General features: G+C 42.5%; 2 protein-coding genes across 3 annotated transcripts in view; one reads left to right on the top strand and one right to left on the bottom strand.

The window, feature by feature from the left end:
- The window catches only part of TRDMT1 (tRNA aspartic acid methyltransferase 1), a 42420-nt gene extending 23135 nt beyond the window's left edge, over nt 1-19285 (bottom strand). The window contains exons 1-2 of one of the 2 annotated variants that reach the window (XM_027450692.3): nt 19206-19285; nt 18200-18365 (exon numbers count right to left, since the gene is read on the bottom strand). Coding sequence is in view for 1 of the 2 variants with exons in the window: in XM_027450689.3 (XP_027306490.2) it covers nt 5022-5085 (64 nt within the window). In the remaining variant the exon portion in view is untranslated. Of the gene's footprint in view, nt 1-5021; nt 5412-18199; nt 18366-19205 lie in introns of those variants that run through there. The other variant, XM_027450689.3, reaches the window with a different exon arrangement.
- Nucleotides 19286-19422: 137 nt separating this feature from the next.
- On the top strand, nt 19423-27551 carry VIM (vimentin). Its single transcript, XM_027450688.3, has 9 exons — nt 19423-20094; nt 20205-20265; nt 24130-24225; nt 24366-24527; nt 24973-25098; nt 25812-26032; nt 26123-26166; nt 26573-26658; nt 27186-27551. Exons 1-9 carry the CDS (start codon nt 19550-19552, stop codon nt 27225-27227), a joined length of 1383 nt encoding a protein of 460 aa, XP_027306489.1. The 5' UTR covers nt 19423-19549; the 3' UTR covers nt 27228-27551.
- Nucleotides 27552-27897: the final 346 nt, after the last annotated feature.

A 27897-nucleotide genomic window follows, 5' to 3' on the forward strand; every position in this document is an offset into this window, starting at 1 on the left:
ACCACGATCAGATCATCGATGGCAGCAGAGCACATGAAACGCATGGAGCTGCACCAAGGGCAGCACCCGGCAGATCCCGCTGCGTTGGGAAATCAGGGCCAAAGCCAATTATCTACGCTACCAGGTATATGGAAACAGATGGAAAAGGGAAGATTAGTCACACATTGTGTCAGTCGTGTTTCCCTGTAGAACAGACAGCAAAGATTTCATTTCTGAGCTGTCAGCTCGTGGCTTAAATGATTAGGCTGCACTGTCCATGACTACAGGCAGCGCGATTATCAGGAAACGTGATACTTGCTTCCTGCAGGATACTTAGCAACTTTTTTCCACTGCTGTATTCGTGCAGGCTCTGTTCATGTTCAACCATATAAACCATGCAAATTTATGTTATAACCCAACCAGCACCATTCTGCGCTATTAAGGGCTTCATTTTGGACAGCTATTAACATTCAAATGAATTTAGGTGGAAAAACTTCTTCAGATAAGCAAGGTTTTTGTTGAACATTGTGCTCAGCCTTATAGCTGCTTGCCAGTTCTGTCTGCTTTTCCTCCCCGCCCGAGATAGCCATGCTATGCAGTTACGCACTTCGGTTCATTACGCTGTGCAATTCACGGAGATTATCAAATAAAATGAACAACAATAAGCGCGGAGGACAGCCTACAAAAGACCAATTCTTACTCTAAAACTTACATATAACAGCTGCAGTGGAAAACTGTCAGTAACTTCGGGGCTGCAAAATTACAGAATTTTTTTTTAAGTGGTCCTTTCACATTTTATTTTATTTTTTCAGTGACCTGGCAGATGACAAACGCTTGTGGCAGAGACCTGGAATCTGTTTTTCATGGGAAAACTGCCTAAATTAATATGCCATTCTGAGTTTGCTTTGGTTGGGAGTGAGTTAGAGCAGGCTGTTTGTTTGATGGAAAGTTGCTAAGGAAATGAATTAGAGCCACAGATTTTCTAAAAATAAAGGTTGTATTTTTCATTGTAGGACTCTGTACTTTACATACGGCCAAAACATTCACGCATGCATTACGTACATATAAAATATCGTAGGTTTAGACACACATCATCCAAACACCAACCTCTGCAAATCTTTGGAGCACAGGATGGGAAAAAGGGTAGAAACACGTTCCTTGAATATGAACAGGATCAATGACTTCCAACCTTAATCAAGCCCAACCTTCCAAATTATGTATATTTTCCATGCCTTTGCTGTTAAAATTAAGATATGACTATGAAACATTCAACATCTGAGACCAGAAATTCTGCATGTGCTGGATTATCTGCAGCTGAAGCATCAGCACTGAGCTAGACAACCCCAAGATATTTTCTTCTTTAGTTTTGGACTGAAACCTAAATTCATGAGCAGGCCTCCTTACACTGCCCAAAAGAACCTGATTCAACTACGCATCAATAATTTCTACATACAGCTGTATGAAGAAATAGAAGAAGACTTGGATACAAACCTCTGAGGATCTATTAAAATTCATTTATTTCTTAGTGTAGGTGAGGACAACCTAAAAAACAATTGTACATTACTTGCTGCCAAATGCATTTTATTTTAATGACAACTGCCAAAACAATGAACATCCTCATCCTGCAAACCCAATTATACGCTGTCTTAGAATTAAGCTTATAAAAAATCGCTGCCAAAAAGGACATCAAGGTAAAAAAAGAAAGCCACAGATTTCCTGGAAAATACCTATTTGCCATTGAAAACGCTGACAATTACACAGACAAAATACAATGTTGGATCAGTGCTGCTGAACACAACTGGCCAAAAAACTGGCTGTGTAACAGAGCCAGGAACCAACACTGAGCGAGAAGTTGCCAGAACTACAGAATCCACGTTGCTGAACAAGTAGCTGTCCTGGAGTGGCTGCACTGAAGTGTTTTATGTTTTCTCTCTTTTCTAAATGATTCTGTTGTTGTTCTTGGCTGTATAGATTCAATAGAAACCATACCAAGAAAATACAGTATTGCACATAGCCTTCATCTCTCATGCATCTGGCTTATAAAAGCACTTGTGAAATGGAGGGCTTTCTTTCAACATCCAAAAAATTGTACCAGAGACATCTTCAAATAGCATGGTTTCAGATACACATATAGGCTGAAAACATATAAGAAATCCTATTATTATAATACAAAAAGTACTTTCAAAGGAACATTCACTTTTCTGTTTGATTTCCACATAAAAGCAAACACTTAAATCCTCTTGACTTCACTTTCTTCCTCTATAAACTAAGAAAACTGAATCCAGATGTCTAAAAGACTTATAAAGAAAAAACAGCAGAAGAGATCAAAACGCCTGACTGTATCAGTATTCCTGAATGCAATTCAATTCATCAAAACCAGTTCTATATAATGGCCTGCCATTAAATCTATAATTCAGTGCAAATTATATATACCCTTTTATTCAGTTGCCTATTAGCTTTGAGTAGACTTGAAATAGGATTCTCATTGGAAATAAATTTACCCTTCTGGGAAGCAATACATACACTTTGGTTAATTCTTTCACTCTCCAAAATACACAAGATATAAAAGATATATACATTTCCAAGCCTTGGTATGTCCCCTGTGGCATCATTCAATCAGTATACCTATTGGATACAAGTTTACAAGTAGTCCCATAATCTCCTAAGGCTGCATTTCCAACGTCCCCATTCCCTAACTATTTTGTTGTGTTGCAAATGGTGTTTGCCTAGTTGGAGATGGATGGCTACAGGATATCACATCTGGCATTACGATGAGTTAATTAGTGCAGAACACAGCTGAACATTCACAAGACGCCTATTATTGTGTTAAGAACAGAGCCAGGTGACATTTGGTAAATATTTTTATATACATACAAAAACCAACACATGACAAGCTGAGTGAGGGCCGTGGTGTAGGCTAAGTTTCAGGAATCTGTCCACTTTCTATGGAAATATGGAAACTGGAATCGTAGAACGGTTTGGGTGGGAACAGACCTTAAAGATCATTTAATTCCACCTCCCTGCGTGTCCGTAACACACATAGTTCCCCACCACTTTAAAGAACAAGACTACAAGAAAAGTGTTATCATTACCACCACACTCTCTCTTGATTCCACAAAGCCTCCAAAATCTACAGCTCTGTACCCAGACATATTTTGCTCTTAACACTCAAAAGGATGTATTTGGAAATAAGGAACACGCGTTACTTCAACAGGTGGTTAGGATTACTTACAATAACAATGAGGGTACCTATTTTGGTATACAATGTATTTTACATATTATACATACACAAAACATACATAAACATTCAAGCAAAAATTATACAGTAGAAAAATGTCTCACTGACAATGGTTTAAATGAATGAACGATGCTAAGTGGACTCTACCCTAAGCATAATCTTTTAATATTACATAGCTCACTGGAAGAACAAGATAAAGTGAGTTTTCGCCCGATGCTTTTAGGAAAATGCTCTCTGCTGTACAGAGTAACAGAAGGGCTGTTAACAATTACGAAAGGTTTAGTATTTGAAGGATTGTAGTTGTAATTAAAATTATTATCATGATCATTGTAAATGATACAGATTTGTGTTGACACCTGGACTGAGCACAGTAACAAAGCCCAGGGTGCTTAACAAAGGAGCTCAATAACCCTAGCTCAGTTTTTTCATTTGGGGAAGCCAAGTCACAAAGAGTCTATAGGACTTGGTGAAGGTCACCCAGGCCACAGCTTTTACAATTCCAAACAAATAAAATTCTTCTCCAGCGTTCCTGATACCAGATCAAAAACTCACCCAGGCACATGATCTAGCATGAACTCACAATATCAGCTCACGTGTTATATTCGATTTTCATGTTTAGAAAATAGCTATTCACCAAACTATGTGAGATAGTGATAACGGTATAGTGGAGGATTTGTTAAGTGTTAGGTCAGAGGTTGGACTCGGTGATCTTGGAGGTCTCTTCCAACCTAGATGATTCTGTACTGAAAGATGAAAACACTGAGTCTACCTGCACGCCTACGGGATAACCTGGCTAATTTGCCTGTGTGACCCTGGTCCCATTTGTAGCAGGGGCATACCAGCAGACAACAGAGCACATATTAAGGTGTGCAAAATCAGGGTTTTTCCTGAGAGCAGGTACCTGGGCCGAGACAGGACCACAGATCCCTCACCTCTGCCCCAGTACTCTCTGGGTGCACGGTGCTACCCAGCAAGCCACAGCTGCTTTGGGGCACTGCCCAGTTTAGAATCATAAAGGTTGGAGAAGGCCTTCAGGATCATCTGGTCCAACCATCCCCCTACCACCACTGTCACCCACTAAACCATGTCCCCAAGCACCACGTCCAACCTTTCCTTGAACACCCCCAGGGATGGGGACACCACCACCTCCCTGGGCAACCTGTTCCAATGCCTGACTGCTCTTTCTGAGAAGAAATTTCTCCTCATTTCCAACCGGAACGTCCCATAGCACACCTTGAGACCATTCCCTGTAGTCCTGTCACTAGTTACCTGTAAGAGGCTGACCCCCAGCTCCCCACACCTTCCTTTCAGGTAGTTGCAGAGAGCAATGAGGTCTCCCTGAGCCTCCAGACTAAACCCCAGTTCCTCAACCGCTCCTCACAGGACTTGTGCTCCAGGCCCTTCACCAGCCTCATTGCCGTGGACCACTGACACAAACACCTCACTAGCCAAAACCCAGCTGCCACCACCCCTTACATCTCACCCCCACAGCCACCTCACGGCCACAGGCCCCCCCCACCGCCCCTGGCGAAGGGGAGAACGTGGCAGGGGGAAGATAGGAGAGGCCGTGGCCTCACTCAGGGCTTCCTCCCTCCCCTCCTTCCCCACGGTGCTTGTGCAAAACGGCGGGGCGAGGGGCACCGGCTGAGGAGAGGGGCAGAGGAGCGGGGCCATCTTAGCCCGCCCCGTCGAGAAGATGGCGCCCTCCGCAGCCCCCCGGGGGCCGGGGGCGCAACGAGAAGATGGCGCCCACGCGGGGGAAGGAGAAGGGGACCCCGGGGAAGGCGGTGATGGCGGCGGGTACCTCTCAGGGCCTGGTGCATGCCCCCGATGCCGCTGTACAGCTCCAGCACCCGCAGCGCCGCCATCCCGCAGCGCACAGCCCGGCCCCGCCGGCCGCCTCCCCGAGCGCCGCCCGCCCGTTCCGTTTCTCTTTCGTTCCCACCACGCTCGCTCCGTGAGGCTGTGCTAATTGCTCATTAAACCCCAAAATGGGCTAAAACCCCGTGGGGAAGCCACCTGCTAGCATGGCCAGTCCCTCGCCTATGCGGGGAGGCCGGTGGTGGGTGAAATAAGCAAAGGGCGTGCTGGAAGGGCAGGCTAGAGGCAGAAATTGATTAGGGTGGCTTGTGCCTTGCAAATGAGGCAGGGCTCTTAGTGACTCCCCCAGCCCAGCCTGTCAGCAGGAGCCCAGGAGGCTCCTTCCCAAACTTTGCAGGACAAGACATGGGGAGAGAAGGGAAAAAGAGCCCCCAAAAGGGCTGTGCCCGCCCGCTGGGGATGGTGCCGGTCTGCTGTCCGGCTGGGCAGCTGATGCTGATGGCATGTGGCAATTCTGCCGGCCTAAGCGTTTGTCTGCTTTTTGCAGGAGTGATTTTAGTCTGCAGGGATGGTTTGAAAAGCCGTTTGAAAGCCCGCACTGCTGGTGGAACAGGAAGGAAGGAAATAACTGATGAAACTCTCCTAATTTGTCTTAACGCTATGAAATTGCTTTCTCTAAATTAAAAAGGAAGAGGTGACTCAAAGACACATAGTTGCCCCTGAGAAGCAGTTAGTTTGTAACAAGAAATGTCAGGCAGATGCATTTATACATACCTACAAAACCCAAAGAGTAAACATACTGCACAGTACGATGTGGGATACTTACCTCACACAAAGTAAAGATACTCGCCTATGCCAAAGTTTGAAGATTTAGATTCAAAAGTGAAGATGAAACATGAAAAAACAAAATCTGAAAATTTCTCTAATCTTAAGTTAATTATATTTTTGTGGAGCCTCCTAGAAACCTGCCAAAAATAAGGTGGATTTCAAGATGTTTGTTTTTCTTTAGCAGCTGCCTCATGCAGCCTGTCAGAGTAACTCCTATCTCTGTGTGTTGTCTTTCAACATACTGATCCAGAATAGGGGGCTCATCAACTGTGGAAAACAGTAGAATTAGAAACACTATTCAAAGATTCAAAGTAAGAATATTAGTCCTCGAGCTTTATTTATTTTTATTTTTATTTATTTTTATTTTTTATTTTTTTTTGTAACAGTTCTGTCATTCACTGTGGATTTTCATCAACAGAGTCTGGGGCTGTCGATTTATTTGCTAGCCATGGAAGTAAGCATGTGACTAAAAAAAGAAGCCTGAAGTCTACTTCGACAATTTCTGAAAGGAAGTGTAGCGGCTGAGGTACCAAAGAGGGGAGCAGCGCACATTACAAGAAGTGACAAGACAGGTAGCTTGCACAGGCAATGGGTGAAGAACTGAGAAAGGCAGCTGAATCACATGGCTTAACAAAACGGAGTATTCTGGCTGGAGAAAACAGTTGTCAGACAAAGGTGATGAGGAAGACTGAAGAAAAGGATTCAGGATGATGATGATGGCTGTGATGAACAAGGTTGTTCTCAGCTAAGAAGATAAATGTCAGTAGGAGCCCATCAAAATACAAGATACAAGGTAAAGGTAAAGAAAAATGAAGCTTTTAAAAGACTACTGAAATTAGTAAAGCAAATTAATGAATTTTAGCTCCTTGTGTTACTAGTTCAACAATCTATTTACATCACAGCAAAGCTAGATATTGTAGGGCTTTAGGCAGTCACAAGCAGTTCATTTATTTGGAGCTGCCCAGTATCTGGAGCAATTAAAGCTACAGAGGAACAATATTTCCTTGTATCAGAAGGGAAGACATACTTGAGCCCCGTTTTTCCCTCTCCCTTCCCTGATTCCAAAGTATTCTTGCCATTCATGTGGCAAAGGTAGAGTCAAGTGGAGAAAATAGCAGATACATTTTTGCCATACTGGTGACAGTGAAACATTCCCTTCTTGGGGGAATTTCTCCACCTACCTCCTCTACCAGGCATCCTCTGTGTAGTAAATCATAGAATCTGATCAACAAGCCTCCACTCTGGCAACAAAGGAATGCATAAACTCGGCCAAGATTTCATTAGCTGAAATTTGCAAAGAATAGGAAATACCAAAATTTCCCTTGTACTCATTTTTAAACAAATGCCAATAATCACTTTTATAATTCTGTGTAATGGCATCTGCCCTAACCTGGTTCTCCTTATTAATTGACACCTATGAAAAGGACCAAAACCAAATCCGAGACTCTGGAAACAATTACATCTAGCACACTTCCTATATAAATACAGCATAATAATAACTATATTTTTTATCAGACCTTTTATAATAAAATTTAAGGTATAGTGTTTATTTTAGAGATTGAGGCAATGACTGAGAAGCACCAAGATCACTGGTCACTCATACCCTTCTTCTTACAAAAGATCTGAAGCATTGCAAAAGAGAGTGTGCCACGTGAAAGTGATTGTTCATAGTTAAGTTAGGAAAAATTTTGATAACACATATTGCCACTACCATGGGACAGGCTAAATGGGTGCTCTCTCTTGGTCTTGTGGCCTGGCAGCAGCCAGATGTCTGCAAAATTTCCCAACTGAATTTCTCTGACTTACTGAAATTTGGGTACTGTGACAGCTCTTTCTTTGCTTTGTGCATATAGGATGGATAGGATTCCTGTAAATCTCAAACAACATTTGATTTGATTAACAGAGGAGATTAATAACAAGTTCAAGTCCAATATCTACCTTCAGGCCCTATTCTACTCTCAGTAAAGGTACTTGTACAGCTCCTTAAGACTTCAAAGGAAGAAGTTTGTTCTATGACTCTTCTGATTTTGACTTTCTGATAAGGGATTTCAGATTCTGCAGCTCTGAACTCTTAATGTTATTTGGACACAGGTATTTACTGTTTCATGTATCAGTTATGCCTCAATAATACATCTAGCTTTAAATAAGAAATGCTAGGCTTTTATAAAGAAAAACTAGTTTATTCTAAATCAACATATCCATAGAACTATGATAATGCATTGACAAAACATCTATTTTCTTGACTGACATATATTTACAGTAAAACACATGTTAAGCAAACTGATCATTTAGTGACATTTCTAAAGCCAAGACATCAGCATGTGATAACAGCATTTTCATTGAGATAGCTTTGGAAAACTCCTGCCTCCTAGCAACTGGCAGCATTTCCTCAGTTCAGAAGTTTCCGAAGTTTGCCCACATCTCTGATGACTGGTATGATATAGGTAATCATGCTAGATCTGAAACTGTTGTCCTGGTAACCACTAAACACATCCAGTGAAATAGACGCATGTGGTAAGAGGAACATGCAAGGGAAACCACTGCAATATTTTCTCTTCTTGCAACGCTTTCGAATTGTTAAAACTGTTACAATGCCCACGCTGCAAAATAACATCAGAGAAACATGCAAAAAACACCACTTTAGGATTCTGTATTTCACTGTAGCAGCAACTGGAAGTTAAAGTAACAAACTGTGACAGGGCTATGCACGCTCTTGTGCTCAAAGAAAATAGAAAGGGTTTCCACTGTTGTGTTTATATAGTTCACTCCAGCAACAAATACATGAAAGAACCCCCCAAACAACATTTTATAGGCACCTTAGGCCTTCTGCAGTTTTCAAATCTTCTCCTGCAGTTCCTCCCTGCCATCCCATCTGCAGGAAGCAGTGACTAACAGGCCAGCAAGGCATCCATCTGCACCCATCTGTGAGCTGAAGGTCGCCAGTCTGCAGTGCATGTCACAGGGTTTTATTGATGCCACTATGCCGTAGCAGTATCAGTTGCTTCAAGTTTCCTTTGAATGTAATCCCTCACTGCAAAGCCACATAGTGGAAGCTAGTAGATCTGTACTTTGAAGTGTTTGTGAGCATTTCCTCTATATGCAAAAAAGGAAAGAGAACAAGAAAAATCTCTCTCTGCGCACATGCCAAGTGTTTAAAAGTGCATTAAAGCTGCAGTACAAGCAAATATTGTTGGTGGTTGAATGACAAACAAGATTTCTTGTGTCCAAAAGTCTAGTATAATCTACTAAATACCTAAATGAAGATCAGAAAAATTATACAGACATCTCAGCTGTCTAGAAGAGAAGCTCAAGTTCTGGGTCAGAAATCACAGTGGCTAGGAAGGAATGCTAGGCATGTCATACCCTTGCAATGCAATCACTGATTGAAAAAGTTCACTGAGGATGTCTAGCATAAATTATTGTTTCCATAACCATTGGCCCAGTATGTTACTAATACTGAAAACCTTTTGCAGTTTATCAAAATTGAGCTGTACGAGATGTAATGTTTCATGAGAGATTTTATCACACTTGGTTGCTCAGTAAAGGTAGCTTTCAGCCACCAACATGACATTTCTAGGAACCGTGCTGGGCTGTGCCAGTACATCCAACAAAGGCTACAATTTTTATTTGTAATCCTACACATCTGCAAGACTAGAAGTGAAACCCACATTAAGCTAGGTTTGTTAGCCTCTCCCAACCCGTTTCTAAGCACTCTATGCAGGGAAAATATATATAACTGAAATTACTTAGAAGAGCCATCAAACACAAGTATTTATAGCCTCTCTATTTTCAGACATATTAATCTCGTTTCAACATTTTATTTTTGGGTTCTGGAGTTATGCATGTACTCTGTAGGGAATAAGGGATAAAAAAGACATTGCTTCTCTAATTATTTCATTACCTTCCTGGTTGAAATAAATATAAACAAATCTGGCCTGTTTGTTATGTTTGGCCTGCAGTGGTAACCCTGGCTGGATGAGAGGCATTATGTCAACATGGTGTTGTTGACTTTCTTGTTGTACTTACACATTCCAACACCTGGCCAAAAATAAAGGATTTAAAATAAATAAAAAAAAAAGAAAAGCTAGTAAGCAAGATATATCCCTATATAAAATCTTTGCTGGATTAAACAAAACAGAATCTGAGCTCTACAAGTCCTGCTGCAGTCAGCCAAAAGATTTCTGTTGCAGTGAACTTGTTTTGAGTCAGATCTTGAAGGGTCACAGGAAACTGGGGGCAGCAGACGCAGGGCCAGGCGTTGGTTCAAGGAGGGATCCGTTCAAGCCACTCCCTCAGGACGAGCTGATGGTGTGAGAGATCCCAGCTCACTTGCAGAGCAGGAGGAGATGGTAACACGCCCTCAGCTCTCTCAGAGGAGGGGAGATAAGGGAAAAGAGATAGCTGAGTGCAGATGGCAAGCCTGGATGTGCTTCTTACCTTTTTGCTTAAGGCAGGAGTTTTAATTTCCAGCATCCCCATATGGTGTGCATAGTATATAGTGTAGAGAATGAGAAACTGAGAAAGACTTGTAGCTATCTATACATTGGCATTGATCATGCCTTGTGACTAAAGTCACAAACCCATTTCGTATCACCTAAAGCTTTTGTATACCACAGGTTTGTCTTTTTTTAAAGAGTTCTTCCCCTGCCCAAACTTTGTTGTGTTTTTTTTTTTCATTCAGCCCCACGTGATGATTTTAATCTTTGAGTAAGCCTGTAGCTGGCACAGGAAATGAGATGCCTTGCGCTGGTCACCATGGTGGTAGGATTTCAGTAGTAGGGTGTTTCCTCCGGAGAGGAAGAAAATCTTTAATGCAGCCACAGCAGAGCTGTAACTGCAGACTTTCTGAGCTGTCTTGAAACCACAAATGCACGCACTGAGGACTACAAAACCTGCCCAAGAAGTTGAGCACACGGTGCCTCTGCAGCACTGAAGTGCTCCACCTTGGTTACATTACTGGCATTTTGCAAATGAGTTACTTCAAAACTAGTTTAAGTCCATTTGGTATGTCACTTAAAACTGCAATTATAGGAGTGACTGCAGTGTAAATATTATTTTTTTTACTACATTTGTGTCTTCAGGTGTCTTGCAAGCATACTGATATGCTAAAGCTTAGCAGCTGGGACATAGCTCTGTTCTACCAGAAAGTCTCTTAGAAAACAGTCTATAGAAAAGCACAGGTTTGAAGAAGTTGTGAGATTGTGTAAAGGTAAAATGGAATAGAGGATAAACTGAAAATCCTGTAAAATCTTGTAAAATTTTCCAGCTAAAGCAGAAAGTTGTCACTTTTGGCTGCTAGGTTTGTTTGGATCCTTTTTCCCAATTAAGTATTGCCTCAGGTAAGAACGGGTCTTCCTAAAGCTGAAACAAACCTTTTTTAGAAAAAGGGCTATAAATTTAAAATGTTAATTTTGCTGAGACAGCCTAGAGACAGCAGCACAAATAAACCTAACCTAAATGGGTTAAGAAAGCCTAGAATAGTTCTTTCTGAAGAAGGGAAGTCTTCTTGCACAAGACATATGCCAGTATAGACTGGCAGTGTCAATATTCATCTGTAGGGAGTTGGGCTGATTTAAGACTCCAGCAAATGTTTCACATAATTCATAAGAGACATACAATGGGATATTGTTGGAATTGTCTATCAGGGACCCTGCACAGCAGCCAAAGTCCCTGAGGATGACTTCATTGCAGAAACAGTGCCAAGTCACATATAGCACTCATCTCCTATGCTATAGAGCACAGTTGTTCAAAAATCAGAAAAGTAAGGGAGTTAAACACAAGTCATTAATTAACCTACATTATGCATACATGCCATCGTCAGCACCAGTCCAGGCACCACAAATATTGTAGTACAACAGTATTATGTTGCTGAGAGAATTCATTTACAGAATGTATCTCTAGACTTCTCTTGATACTATTAGCAGTTGATGATTTTAGGAATACATCTGTTGGACAACAGCATTATTGCCATATCCACAGTAATCCAGTCCTCTGTCTTTGAAAGATCTGGCCTGCATGTTGTTTCATTACCTAGAAGGCTCCTTCATTACGCAGGAAGGTATTTCATCCTGCTGTGCTTTGGACTTGGGTTGTAGGCTTGGTAACCTCCATGTTGTGGAGCTTATGGGAAATGCATATTCCATGTCAGATAAGCAGTCACAAACACTGGCAAAAGTCTGAGAGTCAACACCAATAAAGCATCTACAAAGCTCCTAAATAGTTTCTATTTCCTTCCTCCAGTCATTCGACACAAGCATTAACTCTTTCCTACTCAATGACCATAAGCAAGAGCCAAATTATCAAGGAAAGTTTCAGGTATATTGTGAGTCCGTGTTTGTAATGGAAAGCAGGACACCTGTCCACCTGAAAAATATGGACTCTCCACTCTTCTAGACACTTTCTCGTTTCCTTCTCCAACCATACGTGCCATCTGCTTTATGTGTATTTAATACTTTTTCTACTCCAGTCCCTCCAGCATACAATTTTATTTTTGATTTTTGCATACTACCAGATCATCTTCCCTCTTCAACCCCATCTGGACAGAGCATATTTATGGTTGGAGATGAAGCATAGAGCTGGCATGTAAAAGCAACTCATCTTAGAAACTCGGTCTTCTCAGCTTTGGGGTGTGCAAGCCACGTCCCCTTCCCTTTGTAAGAAGCTAACTAATCCCAGAGTGGCTAACACAATGTACAGTCAGTTTATGAGACTCATTGGAACCAAGGATTTGGCACAAGAGCTCAAACTGAGGAATCCAGTAAAAACTTGGCCCTCAGCTAGTACTTTTCTGCTTGTCCTGGGCATCTCAAAGGAAGAATTGAACAATTGCAGCACGTAATTAATAATTCCATTGCTGTGTCCTGCCCCTTCCTCAAAAAGAACATCATCATTTCCTGGTATATCATGGCAAGAAAACATTAGGCTATTTATGCTTTGTGTAAGTGATGGAACTGGGGGAGAGAGAAGAATGAAATCACTCCCCAGATTTAATTGTTTTTTGGCTAGAGGAGCCCTTGAAGCAGTTTGCTTTGAAAAAGCTTGGCCAAAAAGAAGTAGTAAATGTGTAACTGACAGGGTTCATTAATGGCATACTAGAATCACTTCTTTTAGCTTTTTCCAAAAGAGAGAATGGGTGGATGAATGGATGGATGACTCAAGTTTGAAAAGGTTTGCAATCTCAAAATTTAAAACAGCAATCCCAGACAAATTTGTATGTATGGTTTCCCATTGTAATGTGACAAATGAATGTTCATCCATGCTGTTGACTTCTACCTGTGCCAACAGCTGACTGCAGGGATAACAACTGAGTACTGTTCTTGATAGCAAAGCCAAGACAGTGAAGTCAACAGTGTGGCAAAGGACGGAAAGAAAAAGCGTTTTACAAAGACTCTACTGAAAGCTTGAAGTGACTATAAAGTAAAATCCTTTACTTAAGTTAAAAAGGCTTTATAAAGTGTCCGTCATGATCTTTGAGTAGTTCCTTAGGGAAAAAAGAGAAGGGGAAAAAAAAAAAAAAAAGAAAAAATAAAAAAAGAAAAGTCTATATAGTCATCAAAATGCAATGTGAAATTGTTTGCATGGATACTGAAGGAAGGTATTCCAGAAAATTCATCTTCAAACAAATATTTACAATAGTCTTTTATTCCATTTGTGAGACTCCCTCAAAACAAAAAGCACAGCTATAACTAAAGCTACGTGAACAAGTTCCAATATTAGGTATCGGGGTGAGATGTGAACAGTGCTGAAAGAATTTCTCCCCATTCTTTCCTCAGTTTATTTGCGATGAGCTAGGCAAGCTTTGCACCATAGGATGTTAGTTCCACCAGATCAAAGAATCTGAGGCTAGAAAACACGTTAGTAAGCATGGGAGTGGGCAGAGGGAACACGGCACTGACAGAGTTGGCCTTCAGCAAAACGTTTTTCTTGTCAGCAATCGCTAGCTCCTCCAGTTTTGTATCAGTCCACAAGAGTGAACCATGAAGAAGAAGCAACAATAATTAATCTCTGTCATTCCCGTATTTTCTCCTGGATGATTTAATGTTTCTTCAATCTCTGGAAACATAAAGTGAAGTTCATTTTTTCTCCTCAAGCCTCTCTTTTCTATGGTCCTGTACATCGTCTCTTTAAGTATGCAACACATGCCCAAGTATTTATTGAACCTGTTTTTTCCTTTCCTTTCCTTTCCTTTCCTTTCCTTTCCTTTCCTTTCCTTTCCTTTCCTTTCCTTTCCTTTCCTTTCCTTTCCTTTCCTTTCCTTTCCTTTCCTTTCCTTTCCTTTCCTTTCCTTTCCTTTCCTTTCCTTTCCTTTCCTTTCCTTTCCTTTCCTTTCCTTTCCTTTCCTTTCCTTTCCTTTCCTTTCCTTTCCTTTCCTTTCCTTTCCTTTCCTTTCCTTTCCTTTCCTTTCCTTTCCTTTTCTTCTTTTTTCAATGTAGGATTATGGGGTACTCCCTTTCAGCTAAAAAACACTTCATGTCCTACATCTTCTCTTGCCCCCATTTTCCCCATCTTGCCATGCTGTAATTTAACTCAGTTCAGATTCATCTACTCCTTATTTTTCCACTCAGTCCCAGTTATTTAAGTATTGACATCTTTCTGCTGCTGGATGTGGTACCTTTTCCTCTCTCTCAAAAAAGCGAAGACAAGGACTCTGATTATACCATGTTCATTTAATCTGATGTCTTCCTCAGTCTGTGATTTCTGTTGCCCTTTTCACTGCCATCATTTCTCCGTTGCGTGCCTTGTTTTCTTCTGTATGTACATCTATGTGACCACCCAAACACACATTTTCTTATTCCAACCACAATAAATCTCTTACAAAAAAAAAAAAAAAAAAAAAAAAAAAAAAAAAGTTCTCTAAGTAAGAAGGACTTCCAAGCTTTTAAAAGATGATTGGGTCAAATTAACAGTATTAACACACTCATTTATATTCAAAATCCTCATGCTCTTCTCTTGTTCTTTTGCCCTCTGAATGAGTTTTGCCTGGTTTGTCTTTGGCAAAATGCAAGCTTCATGAAATAAGGAAGTCAAACAGCTGAAATTTCAAGTTACCTAGCTTTGAACACCCAAATCAAGACTGAGGCATTTGGCACAGTCTGGAAATTAGTTCTGCTTAAAGAGTTTCAGGCTAAGCGTCAAACCTCAAAGCATGCCATGCCTCTTGTCAGTTTGGAAAATCTTGGCCTTTACGTCCCAGTCATTGCTAAAGGTACTGTTGAGAGTCATCGGCTAGTGCTGTTGCTATTAAATGCAGTGATTCAGAGTATACAAGTTGTCTTTTTTTTTTTTTCCTTATTTTTTAAGGGATGTATTACAGTAATCGCTTGACCTATGAGAGAGCTGAAAAACTTCAGTTTCTCTCCATTATGTTGCTGGAATTGTGCGTGCTGTTTGAGACAACACGGGACTCAGGCAGATGGCCATACTGGCTTTGAAAATGCCTACCTGATTTAGTAAAAGAGGGACAAAAGGATACAGAAAATACCCTCTTCTGGCAACTAGAAACCAGAGTAGAGGGGAACTTTATGCACAGCAATAATAACATCGTGCAACTGGGTGGCATGAGTCATGCTCAGTACACTTCCCTAGTGATGAAAGACCTACCAGTTTCATATAGTTCATTTTACATTAAAATATAATATTGCAGAGAGACGTGGTTAGTTTTTAGTATATAACCTAGTCATTTCCTTGAAAAAATCAGTAGCTACTCACAGACATACAGTATGTTTTGTAACAATGGCAACTACCATAGGCAATACAACTTTAAAAATAAATTTCATAAAAGAATTTTCAATGTATTTTTTAAGGCCATAATTAGTCAAGGAAGTCACTCAAAAAGGGAGACTTAAATGCCCAGACGCTTATGTGTTAGCCTCATGGTGTTCCAAAAAACAAAATCAGCTGTTCTCTGGCAGTGTGTAGGGAGAGGCAATCTCTGGGTTCAGAAACAGACGACTTCTCTCTAGGCTCAGAGGGGTTGCCCTCAGCTAGCTTGTCCAAATGCTGAACCAAGGCTACAGGGAGTACTGGCCGTTCTTGGGGGACCCCTGTCACAGCCCCCAGTTAGAGTGAGGAACAGCCCCAGCTGAAGATTTACAACCAGAATTTGCAATTTTTTTTATTTTTTATTTTTTTGGAAATGGGAACCTAACACTTTTCTGCTTCCAAAACCTGACATGTCTGAGTCTTCTGAAACCACAGCTGAAGGATGAAGTGCTCTTTTTCACTAGAAGTTGCAGCAGTCACTCAAGTAGCAGGCCACAGGGCTTGCTGTGTCTGTGTATTATGGAGATTCCCTATTCAGTTGCTGCAGAACATTAACACTCTTTCATGTCCTCCTGTTATAGCGAGTCCCTCTTGCACAGAGCATGTTCAATATTCATGGGAGCAGGGGAAGAGCAAAGGAATGCCTCTATAGCCCAGTGCCTTCCAGTCCATGCTCCCAAAAGGATTTAAGGATGCTTTATGGAACTGACAGACAAAGTGATTGCATTTGCATAGCAAGATGTTTTTGGTGGGTATTTTATATCTAAGGGTCATTACATACTTTCTGGAAAAAAAAAAACACAAGCATTTCATATTGTAAAGCAGAATCTTCACTGAAAGTGTGGAAATCTAATTCATGAAATGAGTCAAATCTGTTTAGTCCAGGTTTATAATAATAGGAAAGCACATTCAATATTTGGACTAAATTTCTCTAGGTTCTTGCTGTTTAAATCAAACGACTAAAGAAAAATAATGTGAATTTTGTTATTTTCAGTGATGTTTTCAGACCAACACCTACTTGTCAGAGAAATTCTGACTGTTACAAACAATTTGTCATTCTTAGTGTAAAAGATTTTCAGTACAAAGTAGTTTAGCCATCTGCACCCTCTCCCTATGCACACCCCTTTTCCTTTTCCCTGTTAATGAAAGTTAAGCAACAATTCTTTTTTTTTTTTCTTTTTTTTTTTTTTGCTACACTTATAGGCACTGATTCTGTATTTCATTCTTGGCTGTGAACCAATACATCAATTCTCTGGCCAAAAAAAATAAATTAATTAAAAATAATTAAAAATGCCAAAACAAATGTAGCAGCATGAACCAAAAGGCTCACAAGAAAAACACAAATTTCATTAATAGACCAGTTTATGAATAATCCCCGACGTGCTGTTTAGTGATGCTGTTAGCTGTGTATCCTTCATGTAAGAAGTGGTCAAGATCCTGACTGGCCAGGGTCTCCGAGAGTCCCATGGCACTTTCTTTAAAATTAGGCTGATTACTGTGGTTTTATTGCAGTTCAAACAAGTACACTCTCCATGATTTTTACAGCTATGCTGAGATACCTTTGCTGCCAAGTACTCTGGATATCTTTCTGCATTTCAAGAGCCCAGTTCTTGTTCCCCTTTGGGTTTGGGATGCAAATACAAGCTATGTTTATCACAGCCTTACAAGAAACTTGGAGCTTCCTCCATTTCTGCACCTGTGTTAAATGCCAACCAGCAAAAGGCACTTTAGAGTTTATTGTAAGTCTGACAACTGACAATATCCTAACATTTTTAGGAAAATTTCACAGTGAGAAACAGCAATGAGGCAGGTAGCCAAGAGTACATATGGTAACATTGGCATAAACATATGGAGATTACATTTGAAACAAGGGGGGAGGAGGTCATATTTATTTACCAGAACAAACACCTCCCTGAATTTTAGGGGCAAAGCATTTTCTGAATGAAGGATGACAGTTGCATGTGTGTGCCATAAAAGGTTTTGTGGAGTAGAAACAAATTGTGGTCTATTAGGAGAAACAGATTGAGCATGGCGCACCTCAAAAAAACCAACAATCTGTTACAACTATTGGCGCTGCTGAGTAAAGCATCTTTACTCCGTGAGGCTGTATGCTATGTGCCGCTTTACTTTTTGCCTGCTCATACAAGGAGCGTGTACTTTTGTGCCAGGACTCACAGAGCCTTATAGCTCAAACTTGATGGCTTGAACAAAGCACTGTCAGAGGACCGAAGAGCCAGCCAGCCTCAGAAAGGCTGAGTGGCCCCTGCCTCCTATTCAGGGCGTGAATGAAGCAGGCTGTAGGCTAGGACTCACACTGCAAGCACTTCAGTAGCTCAACCTTGTCAGCTTCATTGTCACTACTAAGCTTCCATGCACGATGAAGGAAATTACCAACATTTAGACACAAACCCTTACTTCTTGTTGCCATCAAACTAAAGCACTCACACACACAAAACAAACAAACAAACACCACAACCTTTATAAAATATATGGGCTTCAATTCTTCCTGTAATGTACAATACCTGAAGCAGAATATCTTCACTGTGAATTGGGGTATGAAAATGACCTTACCGTCTGCCCACTGCTCGTGTTCAGGTTTATCAGAATTTCCAGTGCAGATACTTGCTTCTGCAGGACTGTGAGTTGAACAGAATTAAAAATCAGTGGTAGTTTTGCATCCCACAAGTGCTGAAGGAATACATTACAGATAGCATCTCTATGCTGTATCAGTCACTTCCTATAGCAAAGAGGAAAAATGTGTCACTTATGAGATATGTCACTGCAGGATTGCTCCCTAGGGAACATGCCTCATGCTTTGGCCAGTCAAGTTTTATACTCTCTAAATGATAGGGGCTTCCATCATCTCCCTTAAATTACTTCTGCATTCATGCTGAAAATGATCTCGGGGAGTGTTCTTACTGCTACTTGGTCTAGTTTTTCCCTGCTACATGCCCTGTACTACCAATATCACTCTACCGCTGGGCAGCCCCACTTTGGTAGCACCAGGATTTTTGCCTGGACTTTGAGGTTATCTGGGGATTGTGTCTAGCGAATAGTTGTCATCCAGAGAGGTGTCTTCTGAGGACTCTGATGCTTTGCCTACAGAAATTAAAAGCAAAAGCCTATTAAAAAGCTTTGGCTAAAACCAAGCCTGCTGCTATCCTAGTTGTCACAGGGATCGTGTCCAAAAGCACAGCGAGATCCCACTCGCAGCTATCTCAGTACCGTGCTGGCATCCACACTAAAAAACAGCCCTGGCCTGGGGCTGTGGTTACCCAAGGGCCAGACCCGAGTGGATGGAGGACACGATGAAGTGCTGTGAAGGGAGGAGGACACGAAGTGTGTGCGCTGAGGGGGCTGCTGGTGACAAAGGAAGGCAGAAGCATTTCATTTTTCTGCCTGTGCTGGACGCCTGGCAGCCCTCTGTGCGGAGTTAGCATCACTCTGCCTTAACCTCCCTGTCTTTCAGGAAGCTAAGAAAGAGGGAAAACCAAAAAAATATATTAAAAAAAACGGTTTCTCAGAAAGACTCAGCGCTACGTGTACCGCCCCAGCGCGGGCTCCGGGCTTTCCCTACCCGCCCTCCAAATCACTGCGGGCTCCAGAGGGGGCGTGGGGGGCCGGGGCAGCCCCATCCCCCCCGTCGGCAGCCCCAGGGCCCCCGGGAGCCACCCCTCGCCCCGCTTTGTGCCGCCAGGAGCCCCCCGCCCCGTCCTCCCCCCGGGCCGGGCCGTCCCCTCCCCGCGGGCCGGGCGCGGCCATTGGTGGCGGGCGGCTCGGGGCGGGCCCGGAGCCGCCTCAAAAGATGGGGCCCGGCCGGGGGCCGCCGCCCTTCTCCTCAGAGCCTCGCCGCGCCTCAGCTCCCCGCCGGATTACAAAGCCCGCTTCGTCTCCTTCTCCTCCTCTTTCTCCGCCGCCACCATGAGCATCAGCAGCAAGAACTCCTCGTACCGCCGCATGTTCGGCGGGGGCAGCCGGCCCAGCACGTCGAGCCGCTACGTGGTGAGCAGCAGCAGCCGCTACTCGCTGGGCAGCTCGCTGCGCCCCAGCTCCGCACGCTTCGTCTCCGCCTCGCCCGGCGGCATCTACGCCACCAAGGCCACCTCGGTGCGGCTGCGGAGCAGCATGCCCCCCATGCGGCTCCACGACGCCGTGGACTTCACGCTGGCCGACGCCATCAACTCGGAGTTCAAGGCGAACCGCACCAACGAGAAGGTGGAGCTGCAGGAGCTCAACGACCGCTTCGCCAACTACATCGACAAGGTGCGCTTCCTGGAGCAGCAGAACAAGATCCTGCTGGCCGAGCTGGAGCAGCTCAAGGGCAAGGGCACGTCCCGCCTGGGCGACCTGTACGAGGAGGAGATGCGGGAGCTGCGCCGGCAGGTGGACCAGCTCACCAACGACAAGGCGAGGGTGGAGGTGGAGCGGGACAACCTGGCCGACGACATCACGAGGCTGAGGGAGAAGTGAGTCCAGTTTTGGGGTGGGTTGGGTGGGTGTGGGTGTGTGTGTGGGGAGGGCTGGGCAGGGTGCGCCGTGCCGGGCGGCCCCCTCACCGCTGTCTCGCCGCTTGCAGGTTGCAGGAGGAGATGCTGCAGCGGGAGGAGGCGGAGAACACCCTGCAGTCCTTCAGGCAGGTGGGTGCGGGCCCTGTGGGGTGGGTTGGGGGAGGCCGGGGGGCTGCGGCCCCACACAAAGGAGCCGGCGCGGATCTGAGGCGGAGCCGCCCCGCTGGACCCCAGGAGGGAGGGGGGGGGAGGCTTTGTGTGGCCCGGCCCGGGTTACAAAAGCGCTGCGGAATCGCTTGGCGAGCCGATAAAAGAGAAAGGGAGCAGCCATCTGCTCGCTCGGCTGAAGGGTATTAATGGTTTCTATGGGATTCACCCAGGAATGCAGATCGGGGCTTTACAGGCCGGGATAATAGCCCGCTTTGTGTCGGGGGGAGGGCGCGGGGGGCTGCATTCCTACCGGGTGTGTAATGTTTTGGGGGGAAAAGTGTCCGACGGGTGTGGGGCTGAGGTTTTGTACGAAGTACAAAATCACCTTTCGGTGAACCACATCGCTCGGTGCCCTCCCAGAAAACTGAACTGCTTCAAATTTAGCCTCTTGTATCGGTGGCGCCTGGGGTAAGTTCACAGCAGTCAAGTCTGTATTCGTGTGATGCCTGTTAGGAATGTGGTGTTTCATCCCATGTAAACCAAGGTGTTAATGTAAGAAACAAGCTGCACTGGAGTTCAGTCTCTGTAAGGAAGCTATGATGTTGGCCGGATAATCTAAAACCCAAACGGCGGCCAGAACCAGCTGTGTAGTGTTAAAAAGTTCAGAGCTCAGGCTTTGATTTGCACAAAAAACAGCTTTTGGCTTGGGTTAAGCCTTGTTTGGACTGGGAGATATTTAGGAATGTGCCTTCTCAAAACAAGGTATCTTTCCTAAAACTGCTGCATTGCTAGCACTCCTCCTAGCTGGAACTGACTGCCCAGTATCTCCAGCGCTGACTGACTTAGTCTCAGAGCTCTTTGTAGGCACTGGTAGTTACCAACATTCAGGAAGTCACCATTTGATTCTCAGTATTTCTCTGCCCAAAGCTGCTGACTACAGTGTAACTGTGGTCTGAGGGTAGGTGTCTCAATAAGGTAGTGTGGAAATTGAGACACCTACTCTCATTTGGCCTGGGAAGTCAGTGCCTGCCACCATTCTGGGCTCTGAAGTTTGAAACAATTCAAGACACTGTCTTCACCACAGTTGCTCAATTACTAGTGCTAAGTCGATTTAAAGTAGTGTGAAGTTCAATGCAAAACCATTTATCTTTTTTGTTCTAGAGAATCTAATCTATTCAGATTCATTCAGTCAAAAGTTCCTTTGACTTAAGGCTAACTTAATCTTGCATAAATATTTGGTGCACTTCAAGGCATGTCTACCTCTGTCTCAAACCGATTACACTTTGTGAAGGCTCCAGGCTTTTAAGCAAGCTTGGCTTTGTGCATATCCCATGTTCATTATCCACTGCTCTGCGCTGCAGTGAGGGCTCATTCAGAAGCTCAGCCTCCAGCTGGTCTGTGGCAGCAGTGCAGCTTGAACTGTACCCGTTTAACTTTTAAGGTGTAGCTTATGTGTAAGAACTACAGATCAGTCTGTTGAAGCATGAATCCAGTCATGATACAAATAGTCCATGCTAATGAGTATGACTTGAACCAGAATAATACTGAACTTTTACTTACCACAGAACAGTAGGTTTAACATGAAGATTTTAAAGACCAAGTATGTTTCAGTATAAGTGGTTCTGACATGTGAAATGCAGTTCATACAATGCTGGAGCTGAAATACCCTCTTGTGCTTTCCATTGTGGAAAAAAGTGATTATTAAACCATTATGTTCTGGCACTGGAAGGGTGTGTATGCTTAGATTTGGAATGCTTCAGGAGATGCTTCACTGTTCTGATGTATCTTCAAATTTACCTTACTGGAGCAGTTGTACATGTCAGTATTTTAAAAGAAAGTGAACAACTATTTGAATTTTAAATTGCATGTCCAAAAGCTGCCTACTGTAGACTATTTAACTGAGAGGTGCTGAATTAAAATTCTAGTTTTCTGAAGAAAAGACACGTGAATTTTCACATATGCTGTGGGGTGTTCTACGTAAAATAAACATGGAGGTTCAGTGACTTCTTCTCAGAACAAAAGAGGAATTGTAATTAGTGAGAATTACTGCATTAGTGAGAAAGTTACTGCAGCTTTGTCAACTACTCCAGCAGCAAGGAAAAGAACCTGACCCTATGGCAGGACTATAATGGGTCAGCTTCTGGCTGATGAGAGCTTTTTCTGAAAACAGCAAGCATACTCAACCCTCCTATGAGGCTGACATTAAAGAATCTCTTAGGATAAAATCAATGCACAGTTCAATTACTTGTATGCATGACTTAAACCCTGCTTGCTCGGGCTATAAATAGCTTATTCATTTATATGACTCTCCATCCATCTAGGAAATAGGAAATGCAGAAGTGCATCCAACTGAATGAAAATGAATGTAGTAAAACACATCGCATATTGAATGAGCCTTCAACTTAAGATGCTTTCAATTACAAGTTGCTGAAAGTTCTGTAGTTTTTCAGGTCTAGGAAAAAGTCAGTCTACAGTATTCAGTTTTTTTTTTTTTTTTTAAGATCTTCTGGGAAGTCTTTAAAAAGTCTGCCTAATCATGTAAACATTAGGTCATAGTCATGTAGCTTCATTCCAGAAGGATCTTCAAGTTTTTTGGGGAAGAGAACAAATGATTTAAGGATTTTTTTCCTTTTGACTGGAAACCAGAGCCAAGATGAGCTGTGGGTGTACAGCTGGAGTTGGTAGGGAAGTTGCTTCATAACACATAACGGGGCGTTCTGCTGGGAAAGCACACTAGAGAACTCTTCTGGTGCAAGAACTTAATACCTGAATGGCAATAATGCAAGGAATGGCTTTCTAGTAGCCTAAAGAAAACAGTTCCATTTTCAAAGGTGCCATACCAGCGAGCACTGCTGATTAAGAATGCTTATGCTCTGGACAAATCCAGGAAGGCTTTGAAGCAGGCTGTGAAAACCTGGGACTTAGGCTAGTACCGTAGGAGCACAAGCATGCAGCCAGTATGAAAGGATCGGTCTTCCCCTTTACAAATGAATTGTTTTACTTCCATGTTTAAAATGTAAAAAGTTACCAATCAATGGTTAGGCTTCAGTTATGTTTTGAACGAATTCAAGCTGCTCCCACGTAACATTTATGACCTATCTTCTGTTGTGCCTTAAATGAATTTTTGCCGTTGATTAAGACTATCTCCGTCCAGCAAAAGGTGGAGTCTTTGCCAGCTAACTTGAGGGTGTAGGCAGCGATGACTAACTCAATTTGTGTTTTGTCCTCATACCTTCTTTTTCTCAGGGGAGATCTGGCAAACTACTTGTGGTAGCGCTGGCCTGCAGTTCCTACATTTTTCTAGCTTTAACCATGTTTTCAAGCTGAGGTCTGTGGACCCAAGGGGCTGTACAGTTGGCTACTGAGGAGTCCATAGGAGATAAACAAGAAGTTAAGCTCCCTGCTAGGCATTTGGGCACATGGGTTACACTTTTAAGCCCCATTGGAAAGGTGGAAGTCTTAAAAATTGAAAGACTAACTTGTTTTCAGTGGTGTCAAGTTAAAAGAGCTTAGCACTTGTGACCTATGTGCTGTATCTTTGATCAGGGTTTACATCCAACGTGATCTGTGTGCTCTTGGTTGTGCTTAGCAATACCATAGCAAAGGTGATGTCTTCATATACTGCGTAGCTACCAAAGTTGTGACAAAGGTGCATATAATTGTCTCTGAGGCTGGGGTAGGAGCTGGCAAAAAGGTGGGGGTTTTTCACTGGTCTTGATTGTATGTTGTCTTGCCAAGGAACTTGGATGTAGGAAGAGTCTGTGTGCTACTGAACTTGCCATAGAAGATTCCATGACAGAACAGTTCTGTAAGATTGCTAATTGGTCTTCTCTCTCTCATCAGGATGTTGACAATGCCTCTCTGGCACGCCTTGATCTTGAGCGCAAAGTTGAGTCCCTGCAAGAAGAGATTGTCTTCTTGAAGAAGCTTCATGATGAGGTAAGCTGAACAATGAGGTCTGTGATTGTGTGCTGTTGGTCAAGTGGGCAAGCAAACTCTTTGCTGGTTCTGGCCCAGGGTCCTAACCTATATGTTGTGTATATTGTTAGATATTAACTGAGTGTCCACTTGTCTCTAAGGAAATCCGAGAACTGCAGGCCCAACTCCAGGAACAGCACATCCAGATCGATATGGATGTTTCCAAGCCTGATCTTACTGCTGCCCTGCGTGATGTTCGCCAACAGTACGAAAGCGTTGCTGCTAAGAATCTTCAGGAAGCTGAAGAGTGGTACAAGTCCAAAGTAAGTAAAATCTGTTGCTGGATTGTTCAGATCCAGCAGGCACTCAAATTGACTTCAGCTAACAGCTTTGCTGTTTGTTTTGGACACTAGTACAGCTATGGAACAGGGTAGTCTTTAAACTCCTGGTCTGTGAAGAACTGGAAAAATCAATGTTTGCTGTAAACACAGCATTAAACTAAAGAGCTTATATTTCTATTCTGGTAGCTGGAGGCAGCTGTTGATGATATACTGGAGAAAGAAATAATGAATGGGTGAAAAGATGATGAAAAGATGGGAGACATAATAATCCTATAGATATAGGAGGACATCTTATGTGTAATGTTGAAGTGTTTCAGGTGTTAGGACTTGAAATAGTTTCAGCTGCCTCCAAATTCTGTGTCCAAAAATAGTCTGTTAAGCCATTTTGGTTAAAGTGTTTTGCTAACCAAACTGGGGATTTCCACAGTTTGCAGATCTCTCTGAAGCTGCTAACAGGAACAATGATGCCCTGCGTCAGGCCAAACAAGAAGCTAATGAATACCGCAGACAGATTCAGTCTCTCACCTGCGAAGTTGATGCCCTTAAAGGAAGCGTAAGTAGAAGACAGCGATTGTCGGGATGTTCTTTCCACTACAGTTTTAAGCACTGTGCTGTAGCTCAATGGATAGCTGTGACTGCAGCTGATCTCCCATGCAAAACAGCAGCACACCAGTACTTCTTGAAAAAGATGCTTTGGGTTCCATTTGCCTGCATGTGCTACAGTGCACTAGTCAGATTGATACACTGAACTAGTCTGTCTTTGGGTATAAACAATACAAAAGGAGTTCATACTCTTGCCATAATATTCACTGTTCGTATAATGCTTCCTGAGAGTGTTTATCACTTGTCTGTCAGGTACTGCTGAAGCTATACAAAAAGCCTGAGGCAGTAGTAGGGAAGAGGTGCAGATCTTGCTGTTGCTGGAAGCTGATTGCCTGAAAGGCTGGCTTGAAATAGATCTAACTACATCTGTAAATCCCCTCACTGAGTACTTTGTGTGCTGACTTGTAGTGCAAGTGTTAGACGTAAGGGTTTGCTTTGCTGCCTGGTAGAAAAAAAGTGGCACACCTCTGATCAAGCAGTAGAATAACACCCTGACTTTTCAAGGGGAGGATAAGTAGACACATTTAGGACGTGCCTGGGCGTTTTCAGAAAGGACACTAATGTAATTCAACTGTCCTGTTCTTTCTTGAAATCTTACAGGCCTTGAGGGTGGGGAGGAGTGGATGAACTGCAGCAGTGCCTTATCTTGTTATTCTCTTTCAGAATGAATCCCTGGAGCGCCAGATGCGTGAAATGGAGGAGAATTTTGCTCTTGAAGCTGCTAACTACCAAGACACTATTGGCCGTCTGCAGGATGAGATTCAGAACATGAAGGAAGAAATGGCTCGCCATCTTCGTGAGTACCAGGACCTGCTGAATGTAAAGATGGCTCTTGATATTGAGATTGCCACCTACAGAAAACTGCTGGAGGGAGAAGAGAGCAGGTAAAAATCCCATGCAGACACTTCTCTAAACAGTAATTGATAGAAAATAGTCTGTACCAGTGTCTGACTTCATTCTTTTTTTTTCTTCAGGATTAACATGCCTATTCCAACCTTTGCTTCTTTGAACCTGAGAGGTAAGCTGCTTCACTTTTTTCATTGTTGAGAGCCTTTTCTTTAGCACAAGTCTTAAATAGTTCATTGAACTCTAGTTTTGAACTGGTATAAATGCAGCTGTGTATGAATATTATTCTTACATATAGCTACAATGTTTGCACTTAACCTTGAATGGGAGCAGGTACTTTGTTCCTGGATGCAGGCATTATAAATACCAGTACCTAGCAAGTGATTGCTTTAGATTTCTGCTGAGATTCTTTAGGAAGAATAAGATGAGAATAAGGAAGATGAGTTTTTTTTTTTTTTTTTTCGTTCAAAGAGCAGAAGACTTCCCACTATAATAGATTGGGATTCTGAAAGTGCATCTTAAACTGTTATTCCTCATTTCTTCAGCTAGATTATTAATAATATATTTTTCTTCCGCAGAAACCAACATTGAGTCTCAGCCAATGGTTGACACTCACTCAAAGAGGACACTTCTAATTAAGACTGTGGAAACTAGAGATGGACAGGTTGGTAGTAACTTTTGGCCTTATTCCTGGGTTTATTCCTAGCACAGCTGGCTACTTCATACAGTGCTGTAAATTGGGCTGCTGGTCAGTGCAGTGTGTATGTGATAGTAAGTATTGAGGAGGGCAGCATCTGGGGCAGTCCAAGCTGCATGGTTTTACATGTAGATATAGCAAATGGATTTTCAAGGAACAGATCACAAAATTCATCTGAGATTAAAAACTTGAGTAGCTGCCAGTTTCCTGTTTAGAGAGGATTTTAAGTTCAGATGAATTAGCAGTTCTCAGAAGAGACTTCTACCACCACCAGGGAAGAAGTGGCACTAAACCACAGATACTAACTAGAGGCAAAGCACTGTTTTCAGACCAAGTCAAAGTTTAAATGATTTCTTCACCCCACTAACCAACTAGACTTTCTCATTTATAAGTGATGGTTGATATCTGTTTACTTCTGTGCTACTAGTTTCAATTCTAACTCTTCAGCTGTCTTGATACTTAAATTCAACACAAGTATTTCTCCTTTTCAACAGGTTATTAATGAAACTTCCCAGCACCATGATGACTTGGAGTAAAGCTGAAGTGAAGATGCAAACTTAATGCAGGAGAAATTCTTACCAGCAAGGTTTAAAAAAGTCCATGTCTTAAAGGAAGAAACAGCTTTCAAGTGCCTTTCTGCAGTTTTTCCATGAGCGCAAGATTATTATGCTAGGAAATAGGTCTTAGATCTTGCAAACTGACTCTCCCTGAAGGATTAGAGTTTACAATGGAGTCTAGTTTACAAATAGCAATATCTTGTGCTGCAATACTGTTTTTAAGTATCTGAATTCAATAAAACTGCTTTTTCCAGCACAGTATGAGCAACCTGTCGCTACTTCAATAAATCTTTGGAAAATGGCTCTTGATGTGTTCTAATTTAACTTCATGACTTTCTGCAAAGCCATAACTTAATGCTGGATTTACTATACGGTTGACAGCTCCAGTACTGGTTGTGTGAAATGTTGTTTTTTCAGATTAACTAGATAAACTGTCTTCCCATTTACTGCTTAGGTTTTGGAACCAACTAAAATGGACTATAACTGGCAGATGCATAATGTATTATGATATTTCTTATCAGTTGAATAAAATGATACTTCAAGCTAATAAAAAAAATCTTGCTTTCATATACTATTTACCTAGTTAACAGGAGCTAAGAATGTTCAAAGCACTTCTAACTAGTTCTAAAGGGTCTAGTTCTAATAACTG

The sequence above is a fragment of the Anas platyrhynchos genome, chromosome 2 (assembly GCF_047663525.1).
Source record: "Anas platyrhynchos isolate ZD024472 breed Pekin duck chromosome 2, IASCAAS_PekinDuck_T2T, whole genome shotgun sequence".
Lineage (NCBI taxonomy): Eukaryota > Metazoa > Chordata > Aves > Anseriformes > Anatidae > Anas > Anas platyrhynchos.